Source organism: Panthera onca, chromosome E2 (assembly GCF_046562875.1).
Source record: "Panthera onca isolate mPanOnc1 chromosome E2, mPanOnc1 haplotype 2, whole genome shotgun sequence".
NCBI classification, from domain to species: Eukaryota; Metazoa; Chordata; class Mammalia; order Carnivora; family Felidae; genus Panthera; species Panthera onca.
The window spans coordinates 56,386,762-56,402,056 of NC_138353.1; the positions used below are offsets into that span (position 1 = coordinate 56,386,762).

General features: G+C 46.8%; 1 protein-coding gene across 3 annotated transcripts in view; it reads left to right on the forward strand.

Annotated features, from left to right (window-relative positions):
• The window catches only part of CDH13 (cadherin 13), a 1,089,618-nt gene that overhangs the window by 841,049 nt on the left and 233,274 nt on the right, over window positions 1-15,295 (forward strand). For all 3 annotated transcript variants that reach the window (XM_078439088.2, XM_078439089.2, XM_078439090.2), the window contains one exon: window positions 2,201-2,379. In XM_078439088.2, coding sequence (XP_078295214.1) covers window positions 2,201-2,379 — 179 coding nt within the window. The remainder of the gene's footprint in view (window positions 1-2,200; window positions 2,380-15,295) is intronic.

Here is a 15,295-nt window from a genome sequence, read left to right on the forward strand (position 1 = left end):
CGAGGGCGATACCAGTAAATGAAGATTTCCCTTACAAATGTAAATGTTCCTTCCAAAAGGTGTAACTTCTTGATTTTCAGAGCTTCTCTTGTGACTGCAGCTTTTTAACAATAACCAGCTTAAAACGATCAATATGTCAAAGAGTCATGTCTTGGGTGGCGAGATTTGCTCCCCTTCACCACCATAACCCATGTGAAGTCCACTTTCGTAGACCTTCTATGCTTTTATGGACATAAACTGTATCTGCAAAATATGTATAAAGTATTGTGGCAATTTCTATGTGCAAGCAGGTTCGCAAAAATGATACCATACTATGGGTAACATTCTTCAACCTGATAATTTCACGTGGTACTCTTAGAGAGCCTTCCATGTTAGAGCACATTAGACCTCCAACCTTTTTCTGCCCGCTACAAAATTTTTCATAAGTGTAGGGAATCCCGTCATTTTAGCAAATCCTCTGTTGTTTGGACAGTGAGGTTGTTTGCAAATCTTTCACCATGATGGATAATCCTGCAGTGAACATCCTTGCAAGAACGCTTTGTCGACACACGCAAGTGTTTCTTTTTTTTTTTTTTTTAAGTTTATTTATTTATTTTGAGAGAGAGAGAGTATGTGAGAGAGGGAGAGAGAGAATCCAAAGCAGGCTTCATACTTCTGGCATGCAGGCTGACACAGGGCTCGATCCCACAAACTGTGAGATCGTGACCTGAGCCGAAATCAAGAGTCAGACACTTAACCAAGTGAGCCACCCAGACGCCCCCCACATGCAAATATTTTTGACAGTAGATGCCAAATGGGTAAATATTTTTATTTATTTATTTATTTATTTATTTATTTATTTATTTATAATATGAAGTTTATTGTCAAATTTCTGCTCATCCCAACAGGTACCCTCCTCAATACCCATCACCCACCCTCCTCTCCCTCCCACCCCCCATCAACCCTCAGTTCTCAGTTTTTAAGAGTCTCTTATGTTGTGGCTCCCTCCCTCTCTAACCTTTTTTTTTTTCCTTCCCCTCCCCCACGGTCTTCTGTTAAGTTTCTCAGGATCCACGTAAGAGTGAAAACACATGGTATCTGTCTTTCTCTGCATGACGTATTTCACTTAGCATCACACTCTCCAGTTCCGTCCACGTTGCTACAAAAGGCCAGATTTCATTCTTTCTCATTGCCACGTAGTATTCCATTGTGTATAGAAACCACAGGTTCTTTATCCATTCATCGGCTGATGGACATTTAGGCTCTTTCCATAATTTGGCTCTTGTTGAAAGTGCTGCTATCAACATTGGGGTCCAAGTGCCCCTATGCATCAGCACTCCTGTATCCCTTGGGTAAATTCTTAGTAGTGCTGTTGCTGGGTCATAGGGTAGATCTCACTAGTTGCTGCTCCAAAGTCCTCCAACGTGGCGAACACCGATTCGGCGTCTCAGCTGTGTATGAGCCAGCCCGGTGTCGCACAACCTTACCAACCTTTGCCATCGTCCTCCTCTATCCCTATGTTGTCTTCGTCTCTGAATTGCCTGTGACAGTGTGGCTGCCATATAGTGGGGGGCTGAAATAACGTTTGGTCACGTTCCCTTTAACCGGAACATCTTTTCCCACTGAGGACCCTCTCCTTCGCGTTGCTTACGCCTACTCATTCCTTAGGCGCCTGCACTGGGACCTTTCCTGAACCCCGGGCTAGATGAAGTTGTTCTCTTATGTATTCATAATTCTGTCTCTCAATGCACTTGTGACGGTTCGTTATGTTTTTAATCTGCTGTCACTCTTACTGACCCCCGGCCTGGTGGACACCAGAGAATGCCTTTCCTCACCTCTGTTTCCTCATCACCCAGCCCAGAGCCCCACATGTAATCGGCATTTAATAAGAGCTTTTAAAATAAAGGCCATTGTCATGCAGCCACATTCACGATTGAATGAAAGCCCGTGAAAATAAACAGCATATCAGCAGAAGGAAAAATTAAGCTGTCAGTCTGCTGAACGGCAAAGATTTCTTTTCTTTATTTCAGGTCTTTTAATGTGACGAGGGAGAGTCAAAGAAAAGCAAACACACAACATGGTTCTGGAAATGCTTTCCTTTTTAATTTGGAACGTGACTGGTGCATCAGTCTCTGACGATTGCTGGGGGGGGGGGGGTCTCTGCCCATCGCTGTCCCCCGAGTGACCATCTCCTGCCCTTCTCCCCTGCCCCCCGCCTTAGGGACCACAGTGATGCGGATGACAGCCTTTGATGCCGATGACCCGGCCACAGATAATGCCCTTCTGCGGTACAATATCCGTCAGCAGACGCCTGACAAGCCGTCTCCAAACATGTTCTACATCGATCCTGAAAAAGGGGACATCGTCACCGTCGTGTCACCTGCCTTGCTGGACCGAGAGGTGAGCTGAAAGGCACACATCTTTTTTCATGAGAAGCAAACGTGGCTCTCACAGGGGCGATGGCGTAGGGCTTCAGGCAAAGGTACTTTACGTGGAGAGGTGGAAATGAGGTGCTTACACGTGGTTGATTGAGGGGGGGATCCATAAAGGGAAATGAGATATCATATGAACCAAAACCACACACTCTAAAAGGCCACACACATCCTTGGAATTATTTGTATTCCTTCCACCCGATGCCTCGGTTTCCTCCTGAAGCACTTACTCATGAGTCCTCATAATGGGACTCTATCCTTACCTACCTTCCAGAGGAAGGGGATGGGACAAAGGAGGGAAGGGCAGGCAGGGAGGTAGGAGAGGGACAAAGAGGAGGGAGGTGGCTTTGCCCGAGATCACAGAGTCAGGTGGCTTGGACTTCTCTTCTTTCCCAAACCCTCTGTCACTGTGTCCCCCCGGAACCCCTCTCTCCCGCTTCACCCTTAGGCTGTCGCTGGGAAACATCACCCATCACGTAGGTCACGTGTCACACACAGGCGACCCAGGGAACTCGGCCAGTCCACACCCTTGCTCTTTGGTTTTACCTAGGCTGCTTTCAGGTTTTCATGTTAGTGGCCATGTCAAAATATTTAGATTTCATTTTTATTTTTCAAAATTTCCAACTTCCAGCCTTCCTGAAAATCACAAATTCTGGAAGTTTCCACACGTGGACAGTCGGTTACATCAGACGTGACAGTCAGATGGAGCTGGTGGTCTCAGTCCCGTGTATGTGGGGTGTGGGCTCCTGCCCAGCTCACACCCCCCCACATGTGCCCCCTGGTCCTGGCCCCCCCTCCTGAGTCACATGTCCCTCCGTAGCTCCCCACAGGCTCCCCTCAGTAGGAGAGACTCCTGGCCCGTCAAACACAGCATATTCAACCAACTTAGGGACTCCCCTCTGTCCCCCACCGCCTCCACCCGCCCCAGATCTCCCATCCTGGAATTCTTTGTTGCCAACATGGCATCGTCCCACAGACCTTCCACAAGCGGCACCTGCCCCGCGGAAACTGCTGGGTTTTCGGAATGGACTCTGTGCATTTCCTTGGGTCAGAAATGCCTTCTCTCCTTTCTGCTTCTCCACACTGTAGCTTCTGCCCAGAATCTGGGTTCGAGCCACTGTCTTTAAGTCAGTTAAGCATCCAACTTCAGCTCAGGTCGTGATCTCACGTTTGTGGGTTCCAGCCCCTCGAAGGGCTTTGCACTGGCTGCATGGAGCCTGCTTGGGATTCTGTGGCTCCCTCTCTTTCTCTCCCTCCCCCACTCACACTCTGTGTGTGTCTCTCTCTCTGTCTCTCCCTCCCTCTCAAAAATAAATCAACATTAAAAAACAATTAAAAAAAAAAAAGAATATCCCCCTCCTGGGGTGTCTGGGCGGCCTCAGTCACTGAAGCATATGACTCTTGATTTCAGCTCAGGTCATGATCTCACAGTTCATGGGTTCTAGCCCCATGTCAGGCTGTGCACTGATAGCTTGGAGCCTGCTTGGAATTCTCTCTCTCTCTTTCCCTCTCTCTCTGCCCCTCCCCTATTCGCTCACTCTCTACATACATACATACATACATACATATACTAACTAACATACTTAAAAAAAAAAGAATACCCCTTCCTGTGGGTCTAGAGTACTGCCCAACACAGTAGCCACTAGTCCTGTGCAGTTATTTAAATTTTAATTTGCATTCATCGAAATGAAAATGTACAAATGCATCAGCCAGGACAGCTATGGAATCTTGTCACCGTCACGGAAAGTTCCGGTGGCCTCGACTGTAAACTTAACAGAGAGCAGACGCCGCGATCCTCTGCGTGTCTTAATCTTCATTTTCCGTCTTTTGCCGTTCAGGCAAGAATGCGTTGGAAAGGAAGATTTTGCCCTTCGGGGGTGGGAATCAGCAGCTAGGAAGAGAACTTACTGGAAGGGAGGGAGAGGATGAGATCTTCATTGAAACTGTGGCTGTCACTTGGAAAATGTAATCGTTACTAGTTAAAAGTAGGAAAACGGCGGGGGGCAAGGAACGTACAGAGTCCTTCTCCTTCGTCCTGTCTCCCTTCCCTTTCCAGCCCTCCATGTTTTTATGACTGCTCGGTTCATTATCTTCCTCATAGGCAAGGAATGACTTTCCACCTCTGTCTATTCCCTGCCCAGCATGCATGTGCACGCGTGTGTGGACACGCACACACACGCACCAGCTCTCCCATAACCCCTAATTCTCCCAAAGACACTTGCAGATTTTTACAAGGCATAGATGCAATGCAGTGATTTCCGCAGCTCAGCGTCTGTTTTTACTGACAGAAAACGTGTTGTAAGTCTCTTTTTATAAACCAAAGTGATAATATAGTGGATTCTTCCATTTTTAAGGTTTATCGGGGGGCCAGATGTGTTTTAAGCTCATGATCTCTTCATTTGGGTTTTTGTCAACTTGCAATAAATACGCAATTACGGGAGCTGAATGAAGCGTTTCTAGCCACGATGCATAAACAGCTCCCCCCCAAAAGATAGACACAGATTCACTGAAATTGGAAAATCAATGAAAATGAATGAAGAGTGTCACTTCTCTGTGAGGGTTTCCAGAGTTCACTGCTGACCCAGGCAACATCAGTGCAATCTGAAGGAAAGAAACGTCCCCGAATGTAGGCAAGCCTTGACTATGCACTGTTGCTGCGGTAAGCTTCTCCCCGGCAAGTTTGCTGAAAGGGTAAAACGTGACTCCACGTTGCTCATCTTTAAAGGGACAGGACTTGCACATGGCACGTGTAAGCTCACTGCGCCTTTCCTGGATCACGTGCCTACGACGGGCCCCTCCAGCAGGGCTGGAGAATTGTTTGTCATTATTTCTGGACAACTTCTGAGTAGGCGTCCTGTCTCGGGTGTGGTTTGAAAGTCTACTGCTGGACCATCCGAGCAGAACAATTAAAACGTTTATGCACTGGGGCACCAGGGTGGCTCAGTCAGTTAAGCGTCCGACTCTTGATTTGGGCCCAGGTTGTGATCTCCAGTTCCCATGTTCAAGCCCCTCATCGGGCTTTGCACAGATCCTGCTTGGGATTCTTCCTCTCTCCTTGCCTTTCTCCCACTTGTGCTCTCCCTGTCTCTCAAAATAAATAAACAAAAACTTTTTTAAAAAAATTAAAAAATACGGGGTGCCTGGGTGGCTGAGTCGGTTAAGCCTCCGACTTCGGCTCAAGTCATGATCTCGTGGTCCATGAGTTCGAGCCTTGCGTCCGGTCTGTGCCGACAGCTCAGAGCCTGGAGCCCGTTTCAGATTCTGTGTCTCCCTCTCTCTCTGACCCTCCCCCGTTCATGCTCTGTCTCTCTCTGTCCCAAAAATAAATAAACATTAAAAAAATTAAAAAATAGAACATTTATGCACTATTCATTTTTAAGAAAATATTCCACTGGGACCCCTGCAATACAGTGAATGTAAACAAATGGGTCGGGGACTTCGAAAGCTGGGGCCCCTGAGACGATACAAATGGTTTGGTCCTGTTTGGGCCCCACCTGCTTGGGCTTAGAGGATCTGGAAGCCCGCTGGCTCTGGCATCATGAGCTCAGCTGATACGATGTAAATTTTCCCTTTGCTTTTCCATTTAGTACCTTTCCCTGTGTACGGCCCCAAGGAGGACCCTGGCAGGTGACGTAAGACTTCAGGGAGGCGGCGGGCACTGTTTTCTTTGAACCTGCCTTTCCCATATTTACTTTGTCCTGAAGCGTGTCGATGAGGACAGCCGAGGACGCCGATAAATTATCTTTAATGTCACCATCTCGGTCACTGCCTTTTCTTCCCACCACTGCTCCTCAGGATGTCTCCAGTGGGGCCAGCTGAGGCAGGTGCCCTCACTGATCTGCCCCCATCCATACTCTGAGGAGGGAAGGGATTGTGCCCATCTTCTTCCCTGACACATTCCCAGTCCTTAGCACATGACGGATGCCCAACAAATATTTACTGAGCAGTAAAGGGAAGGAAGGGCAGGAGGGAAGGGAAGCAGGCTCAGAGTGAGGAGCATCTCAATGTGTGCTGTCTGGCAGGGTCCTTGCCTTTCATTTCCCGCTGCATGTGGGGCCGTGTGGCCTCTGGACCCGCAGTGCATGCACAGAGCTGGGAGTGAGACCACCTGTCGCCCACTGGCTTTGGGTCAGGCGAAAATGCTAGAAGGAAGCTCACCTGCTGTCTCCATCTTCTGAGGCCCCATAACTGACCCCCTCCTTTTCCTCCTAACCGTGACAGGCAGCTCACTTGGCTTCCCATTCGGGGGGGTCACCCCTGCTGAATAGATGCCATTGGGCTTGGTGGGTTTGTTCCACTTGGTCCCCAAATGGTGACAAGTGGAGTCAACTGTGACAGAGTTTCTCAAAGTTTTCTGAGGAGCCTTAGGAATCTCAGTGCTCCAGGGTCACCTGGGCAGCTCAGTCAGCTGAGCGTCTGACTCCTGATTTTGGCTCAGGTCATGATCCCAGGGTCGTGGGATCGAGCCCCAGGTCTGGCTCTGTGCTGATGCCCACTTCAAACTCTTTCTCTTTCCCTTTGCCCCTCTCCCTGACTCACTCTCTCTGAAGTAAAATAAATAATTTTTTAAAAAAATTTTTTTTCAAAGAAAGAAATCACAGTGCTTCAGCAGAAGCCTAGAGCCATAAACACAGAGTCTCAGGCGGTAGAACCGTCATCGGTAGTTTAAAAGAATAATCCCAGGTGATCCAAATCTGGGACAAGTTGAGGAGTCCCTGCCTTTGGAGACCATGTTTCAGTGTGGTTGCTGACCCTGTAGTGTAAACTGAGCATGTTTGTTTCCCCAGATGGCTGTAACAATGTACCACAAGCCAGGTGGCTTAAAGCGACACACGTTTCTTCTCTCACAGCTCTGGAGGCCAGAAGTCTCCAACCAGCGTGTTGGTGGGGCCAGGCTCCCTTTGAAGTCTCCAGGGGAGGATCCTCTCTTGCCTCTTCCAGCTTCTGGTGGTTCCCAGCCATCTTTAGTGTTCCTGGACTTGTAGACACATCCTTCCAACCTCAACCTTCGTCTTACATGCCCTCCTTCTGACTGTGTGCTTTCTCATGGTCTTGCCTCTGTGCATACGTGGGTCTTCTTATAAGACACCAGTCACGTTGGATTAGGACCTCCCTGAATGACCTCATCTTTACTTGGTTGTATTTGCAAAGACCCTCCTTCCAAATAAGGCCATGTTCACAGGTACGAGGGGTTAGGACTTAAACATATCTTTTTAGGGGACATAATTCAATCCGTAACGGTGAGTTAATTGGCCTCTCCTTGCCTTAGTTATTCATCAGTGGAGTGGGAATAATAGCACCTGAGTTAAATGAGCTCGTGAGGATCAAATGTGCTAAAACACATAAAGCGCATTGTCTATCCTCAATACAAGCTGCCATAACTATCATTATTCATTGTCGTAGTAAATTGTAAACGTGGGTCGTGAGTTCCCCGTTGAGGGATGTCTTCAGACAGACTGCCCTTGGTAGGATGTCATACAAGGGATTCAGTTCATCAGTAAAGGTTAGATCCTTGATGTGTCTTCTGCCCTTGAGACTGTAGTTATTGAAAACTTTTGTTGAATATCTTCAAGGTACAACGTGCCTTGCAGGATGCTGCCCGGGAGACTCACTCTCCTACCTGGCCGGCTGTGGGACCTTGGAAAAATCATTGACCCTCTCTGGGCCTATTTCCTCATCAGGAATGACTGTGATCATGACCTCTGCACAGCACTCTCTCACGGCTTCCAGATGTGCATCCCTTCCTCTAGTCTTGCAGACAGCGAACACAGTTATTACGTGTGTCACACCTCCTGTGGCTGCCGATCACCCAGGCTCCAGTTCCCTCAGCTCCTGCCCAGACCTTGACTATCGTTTCTACCCACATGTTACCAATACAAAAAGACTCTCTCCAAATTGTGCAGGCCAGGTTCGCTGTGTTCTGGGAGTCAGGCCTCTTCACCTTTCCTGATGCTGGGCCGGGTTCTGTGGCCGTCCCTTAGATTCACAGCTGGATTGTGAGAGCAGGTGCAGTGACGACTTACTGCCCGTCTGTTTTCATAAGCTCAGCATTAATAGACATCACATTTTACTTGGAAACTTGGTGCGTTTTCCAGTGCAAGGTCCTCTGATTGCTTTTTCTGAAACCATATGGGAATATAAACTACCTGAAGAAGGAGATCTTGGATCTTTGTCCCATCTCTGTATTCTCACTGCCAAATTTAAGAGCCAGATAAATAATAGGCACTCGGCAAAGATTTGTTGGATGGATGGGTTGATGGATGGATGGCCTGTGTTCCTTCAGTCTGCATGTATGAGTAAATAGTTTACAGATGATCGTAGAATTTCCTGCAGGATCTACTGCCCTAGCATGGGTATACAAACAGAGGAAATGATTTTGTTTTAGATGAGAGCCTAGTCTCGCCCTTGTGTAATCATCCAGTAATCGAATCTACTCACTTTCACCTACCTTGTGTCAGGGCTGCACTGGGCTCTAAGAAATACCTTGGCGAATGGGATGGACGTGAGGATCTGTGTCTCTTGCTTAAATGTTTGGGGAAACGTTTAGAGAAAATAAGAGCCATATATCCTACTAAACGAAATTGGGTTCATCTGGGGCACTGTTTTATTCTTTTCCATAACCACACTCAGCCCCTCGTTCTGACAGCTCTGTCTATGTTTTTAAACTATGTCTGGCTGCGCTACAAAATAAAATCAGATAAAGGTCCCTAACGTTTGATAAATGGTTTATTTAGTTGATCATCTTGGCTGGGAGACCGAAATTCATCTGCTGAAATCTGCCAACTTTTCTGAACACGGCCACAATTTGAAACCACTCAGAGTAGCTAATGGTCAGTTTGGGGGCTCTGTTTGTCTTTTTGGTTCCTTCCTTCTCCTCCTCCTCTTTTTTTCTTTTTTTTTTTTTTTTAATGTTTTATTTATTTTTGAGATAGAGAGAGACAGAGCATGAGCAGGGGAGGGGCAGAGAGAGAGGGAGACACAGAATCCAAAGCAGGCTCCGAGCTGTCAGCACAGAGCCGGATGCAGGGCTCAAAGTCACAAACCGCGAAATCACGACCTGAGCCGAAGTCAGACGCTTAACCGACTGAGTCACCCAGGCGCCCCTCTTTTTCTCTTTTTTTAACAAATAGAGACATTTTCCTAAAGAGGCCCTTGAAATTCAATCTTAACACTTGCATTGTGAGAGTATCATTAAGTCTTTTTAAGGGGTTTGAGCACTTTTCTATCTTTATTTGAATTCACCTTCGACTTAATATGTATTATCCTCTAGATAATCTAAGGAAACTGGTAGCCTAACCATAAGAATGTACATCCAGTAACAGATATTAGGCCTGTGAATGTAATTTATTTTCTATTTTCAGCTGGTAAAGGACTTTCTGAAACTTTGTAATGCCCCCAATTTTTAGGCCAAGCGGGAAAACAGAGAATTTCCTTCCTTCTTTCCATGGCAAGTGTCACATAAGACTTATTTTTAGATTTATGTGCATGTCTTCGCTATGAGAGATTCAGGAGTCCTTGATTATGTCAGGGAAAACTGACGAAGGTTAGAGGGAGCATCGTATGGAAAATGGTCAATTGACATCAGGCATGTGGCTGCACATCTGAGGAGAACTCAGATGTGTTGAGTCCGGGTGATCCAAGTTAAAATATTGTCACGTAGGCCGCATCTCCAGAAACATAGTAAAGAAATTTGTGAAAATGATGATATCGAGTCAAGCTGCCCGAAAATAAAGGAATAATCCTAAGGGGTAGCATTTTCTCCCTTGCCTTGAATGAAAGAAAAAAATAGCCATCACACTCTCAGTAAAATAAATGTTTTCAGCCGGCTCTGATCTCATGCTAATACTTTTCTCATTATCATCATGTTTAAAACATTGGCAGTAATTATACACAATTCAATCACACCGTCAAGAATATTCTCTTTATTTATTTCGGTGGGTGGGACCAGAATTATTCAGATAGCAGCATTCCTCCCCATTTCTGTGAGCTATTTACTCATAAATATTTTTGTTGGGATAATTTTCTCCAGTTTTTTTTTTTTTTTTTCTTATCACTTGCTGCTGAGAACATGGGGAAGGGGAGTAGATGTAAATAAATTGTCTTATTATTTTTAAAATAACACATTATCCTTGCAAATGAAACACAGATGGTGAACCACCCTATGTGAATCACACTTGCTCTGTTGTGTCAGCAAATAAAGTGGAATGGGATGTTGACGAGGCATGATGCTAACTGAGCCCTGGGGTCTGAGATTCAGTCGCGGAGCCGGCCGGCATCCTGCTGATGGCAGTGGGTTTGGAGACGGGGATTCGGCGCCCTCCCTGGTGAACTCCTGCACTTGCCCGCTCTGGATAAATTCTAGGAGGAGACTGTGGTGAGTCTCCACCGTGCTGGTGCCCCTAACCGTTTCCCCCATCCTCCGAGGTTGGCCCATGCAGCCATGAGAGCGAGGGCGGTCTCTAGTCACCTGGCTGAAACCTGGTCTGAGTCATGGGTCAAGGGCACGGGAGCCGGCTTCAGACTCTATGGATTCATAGACTACTCGTACCTCTTACCAGCTGTGAGAAGCTGGCAGGTCAGTTAGCCTCTCCAAACCTTGGTTCTTGATCTGCTACTCATGAGGATGATCATAGTTTCACCTCACAGGCTGATCAGGAAGATGAAGTTAGAGGGGCGCCTGGGTGTCTCAGTCGGTTAGGATCCAACTCGATCTCAGCTCACGTCTTGGTTCATGAGTTCGAACCCCATGTCTGGCTTTGTGTTGACAGTGCAAGGCCTGCTTGGGAGTCTCTCTCTCTCCCGCTCTCTCTGCCCCTTCCCCTCTTGCGCGCGCTCTCTCTCTCACACACACACACACACACACACACACACACACACACACACAGTAAATAAATAAACTTAAAAAAAAAAAAAAGGAAGATTAAATAAGATATGTCAAGCACTTAGCACCCTGTAAATATCAGTGGATATTAGTTATTTTCATGATGGACAATGAGATTGAAGAAGAAGCATGGAGGTGGGATCTTCTTCCTCTGGCAGGGAGTGCACTTACTTTCCGGCCACCCGGCAGAGAATCTGGCAGCCTTATAAAGTTCCGTGAAACACCGAGGTAACCCACCTACCGAAATCCAGACGTGAATGTCGACGCGTGTGTATCGAGCACCCATCAGAGTGTCTTGCTGAGTCCATGATGGACTGCCAGATACCAGGGACGCAGAGATCAAGCTGCCTGGTGACAAAGTAAAGCAGACCTACCAGCAGCAAACACACAGGGAGATGTGCCGTTTGAACTGAGCCTCAACGCATGGATGGAAAGCCGCAGCCAACGAGCTGAGGGAAGGGCATCCCGGGGATGGGAACAGCACGGGCAAAGGCTTGACACGTTCATACATGACTTGAAGAGAGGCAGGGAGCTGAGGGTGTCCTAGGGAGATACCGGACGAGGGCAGGGAGTTGGCACAAGATTATAGAGGGCTTATAATCTTGGGAGTGGATTATGGATGTGTCCTCACGTAAATGCAATGCCACCAACCGTATTTAAACATTAAACACTGCTCTGTTAGACGTGGTGCCCTAGGAGCTGTAACTCGGAGGGAAAGCTGGTGAGCGGGAGGGGAGACCATCAGTAAAGCAGACGCATTTTGGAGGCAGCTCAAGAATGCTTGGTAAATGATGAGTAGCTGATTCATGGATTTCTAGCAGCTACCACTTGAACCTAAGTTCCGCAGGTTGTTAATAAATGAATAAACACCAGCCTACTTCGTATCTCTGCTCTTGTGTGTCTTAGAGCATTAGACAATCAGTAGCTGCTCAGCACATATTGAATCAAGAGACACTTAGGTTTGTCATTAAGACAGATTCATCTTTTTGTGTTTGACGAATGTGTAATTCTCTAAGCTTTATCTTCTTCTGTGTCTCTTTTTTTTTATATGGTAAAAATAACTTAAAATGCAGGGTGATGATGAGTTTAGAGTGCTTCTGTTTTTCCATCATTTTAAATCTCTCCATCTTACTTTATGTGAAGTACCCTAAAAACTGAAGAACTTTTTCTTTTTTGGGAAAAGTTCTTTTAGAGAATGTAGATTTCTCCTTATCAGCCAAGAACTATGATTAGCACAGAAAGGCACATTTGACTTCACTGACACATTTTCCAGTTACCGTACTCAAATCACATCGCTCTCAATCCCATCCCTGTTCACAGTCCCAGTTGGAGAGATACACCCCAGTTTTGGAAGAATGTCAAGTTAGGGGCGCCTGCATGGCTGAGTCAATTGAGTGGCCAACTCTTGACGTCAGCTCAGGTCATGATCCCGGGGCTGTGGGATCAAGCCCCTCGTTGGGGCTGGAGCCCGCTGGAGTTGGAGCCCGATGAAGATTCTCTCTCTCTCCCTCTACCCCTCCCCTGCTTGCATGCACATTCTCTCTTCTCTCTCTTTCTCCCAAATTGAAAGGAAGGAAGGGAGGGAGGGACCCAGGAAGAAGGGAAAGTTCTCTCGTTCTATTGTGGCTTTGAACTGGTAGAGAAAACAGGAGGAGCTTTGCCCTTGCCATATTGAGACGCGTCGTTTAAGGGAAAAGGCATTGATGGAAAGTCTTTGGAAAGCAGCTCGTTCAAACCTGCTCTTACTGTGCCTGGCCCCTAGTCGGGACCTAAGTGGTTAGGGTCGCTATGTTCTGCTTCCGCTGCAAAGCATTTTCAGGGAAGGTGAGCGGGAGGCTTGGATTGAGGCAAGCTAGCGATAGAGCGTTTCAAGACACGATGGTGTCTCAAAAGGCCTGGGACCCACATTTCTTTCACTTGTGTTTTCAGGGAGACCTCTCATTTGCTGCACGTTTGCCATAGGATAAAAGCTTATTGATAGTATATTTTGGTGTTCTGAAGGCATGGCCAGCTTTACTGGCTATATGGCATTAGGATGTCACATTCAACAATGAAGGAGCTTCAAACTGTAGGAACACCCGCCAAGTTAGAGGTTGGAAACGTTCTCTTGAAGGGCCAGATGGTAAATACTGTAGGTTTTGGGGACCAAGAGGTAAGACTGAGAATATATGTAAGTACATCTATACCCATGTAAAATATAATCATTGAAAAATATAAAAAGCATTTTTCGCTCACAAGCCACCGAAAAACAGACAGCTGGCTGACTTGGGCCCATGGGCCGTCGTTGGCCAGCCCTGAGCTATTACACTGCCCGTGAAAATGGTCCAATTAGTAGTAATTTCAGCTACTGGTTGTTGAGTGTATTCGTGCGTATGTATCCGAGGTCCACTCTCAAAATACCGAATCACACTTACTAATCCGGGGGTGGGATCCTAGGGACAGGAACTAGGTCGTGAATGATGGGTCTGATTTCATTTTTCTTGGCACAGCAGTCCCATTTCCCCGTGATTAAGAAACAGATCATTTCAGACACTTGTTAATTAATTCCAAACTGAAAATTTGGTTACGATAATTACAACAACTAGTTCAATGCAAAAATAGCAAAACAAAGGGCGCCTGGGCGGCTCAGTCGGCTAAGCGTCGGACTCCTGGTGTCAGTTCAGGTCATGATCTCACTGCGTGTGAGACTGAGCTCTGTGTCGGGCCCTGCTTGGGATTTTCTCTCAATTCCTCTTGCTCTGCCCCTCCCCCGCACTTGCTCTCTTTCTCTCTTTCTCAAAATAAGTAAATAAACTTAAAAGATAATGGTAAAGCAAAGTGCTGTCTAGGCACAGACTAAACACTGGCTGAAACCACTTCCAATGACCATCTTTGTCACATCAGAGCCCCAAGAGTAGGGAAGAGCACGGTGGAAAGGAGCCAGAAGCGAGGGGGGTGGTGAGGCCTTCTGAGACGGGGGGGGCCTTCTTTGAACTGAGTGGGTACAGAGTTGGGGACAGCTGATGTCACTGAGATGTGAGCCTATATCGGCCTCTCCCTAAAGCTCATACGTTCCCCGCCCTCCCCCCCCGCCACTAGATGAATTAATATTATTGATTATTTGGATGGTACCTTCACAGAGGAAATAGATTTTGAAATTCTTTTCAACACAGGAAAGCAAACCACAGTGAAGTTTTGAAGTAACTTGTGTTTTGATTGGGCTGTGGGTCTTTGAGGCCCAGCAGGGGGCCTTCTGGTTCTGAGCTCAGGTGGCTCCTAGAAATTTGGTAGAAAGTGGCTCTGAGAAAAGGCTCTTTCCTGCCCTAGTGTGGACATACAAAGCAGTCCAATTCATTTGGTGGCTGTTTTGGAAATAAGAATCAAATGGATTGTAAAAATGCCTCTGGGGGCCCCTGGGGGACTCAGTCAGTTAAGCATTCTGACCCTTGATTTCAACTGCGGTCATGATGTCGTGGTTTGTGAGTTTGAGCCCTGCATCAGGCTCTGTACTGGGGGCACAGAGCCTGCTCAGAATTCTCTCTCTCTCTCTCTCTCTCTCTCTCTCTGCCCCTCCACCATTTGCACTCTCTCTCTCTCTCGAAATAAATAAATAAGCACTTTTTCAAAATGTCCCTATACGGGGCGCCTGGAGGCTCAGTCAGTTGAGCATCTGACTTCAGCTCAGGTCATGTTCTCATAGTTTGTGAGTTCGAGCCCCGCGTCGGGCTCTGTGCTGACAGCTCAGAGCCTGGAGCCTGCTTCGGATTCTGTGTCTCCTTTGCTCTCTTCCCCTCCCCCTCTCACACCCTGTGTCTCTCTCAAAAATAAATAAACAAAAAAAATTTATAAAAAATGCCCCTATATTCTTTGACACAGCAATTCACATAATCAAATATGTGTACACGCATTCACCCATGGAAGTTTCATTGGATCTTTATCTAAAAAACCAAACTAAGTGTCAAACCACTGGATCTGTTCAATAAATTGTGCCATATTCCTACACTGGGATTCCACTAAATCACGT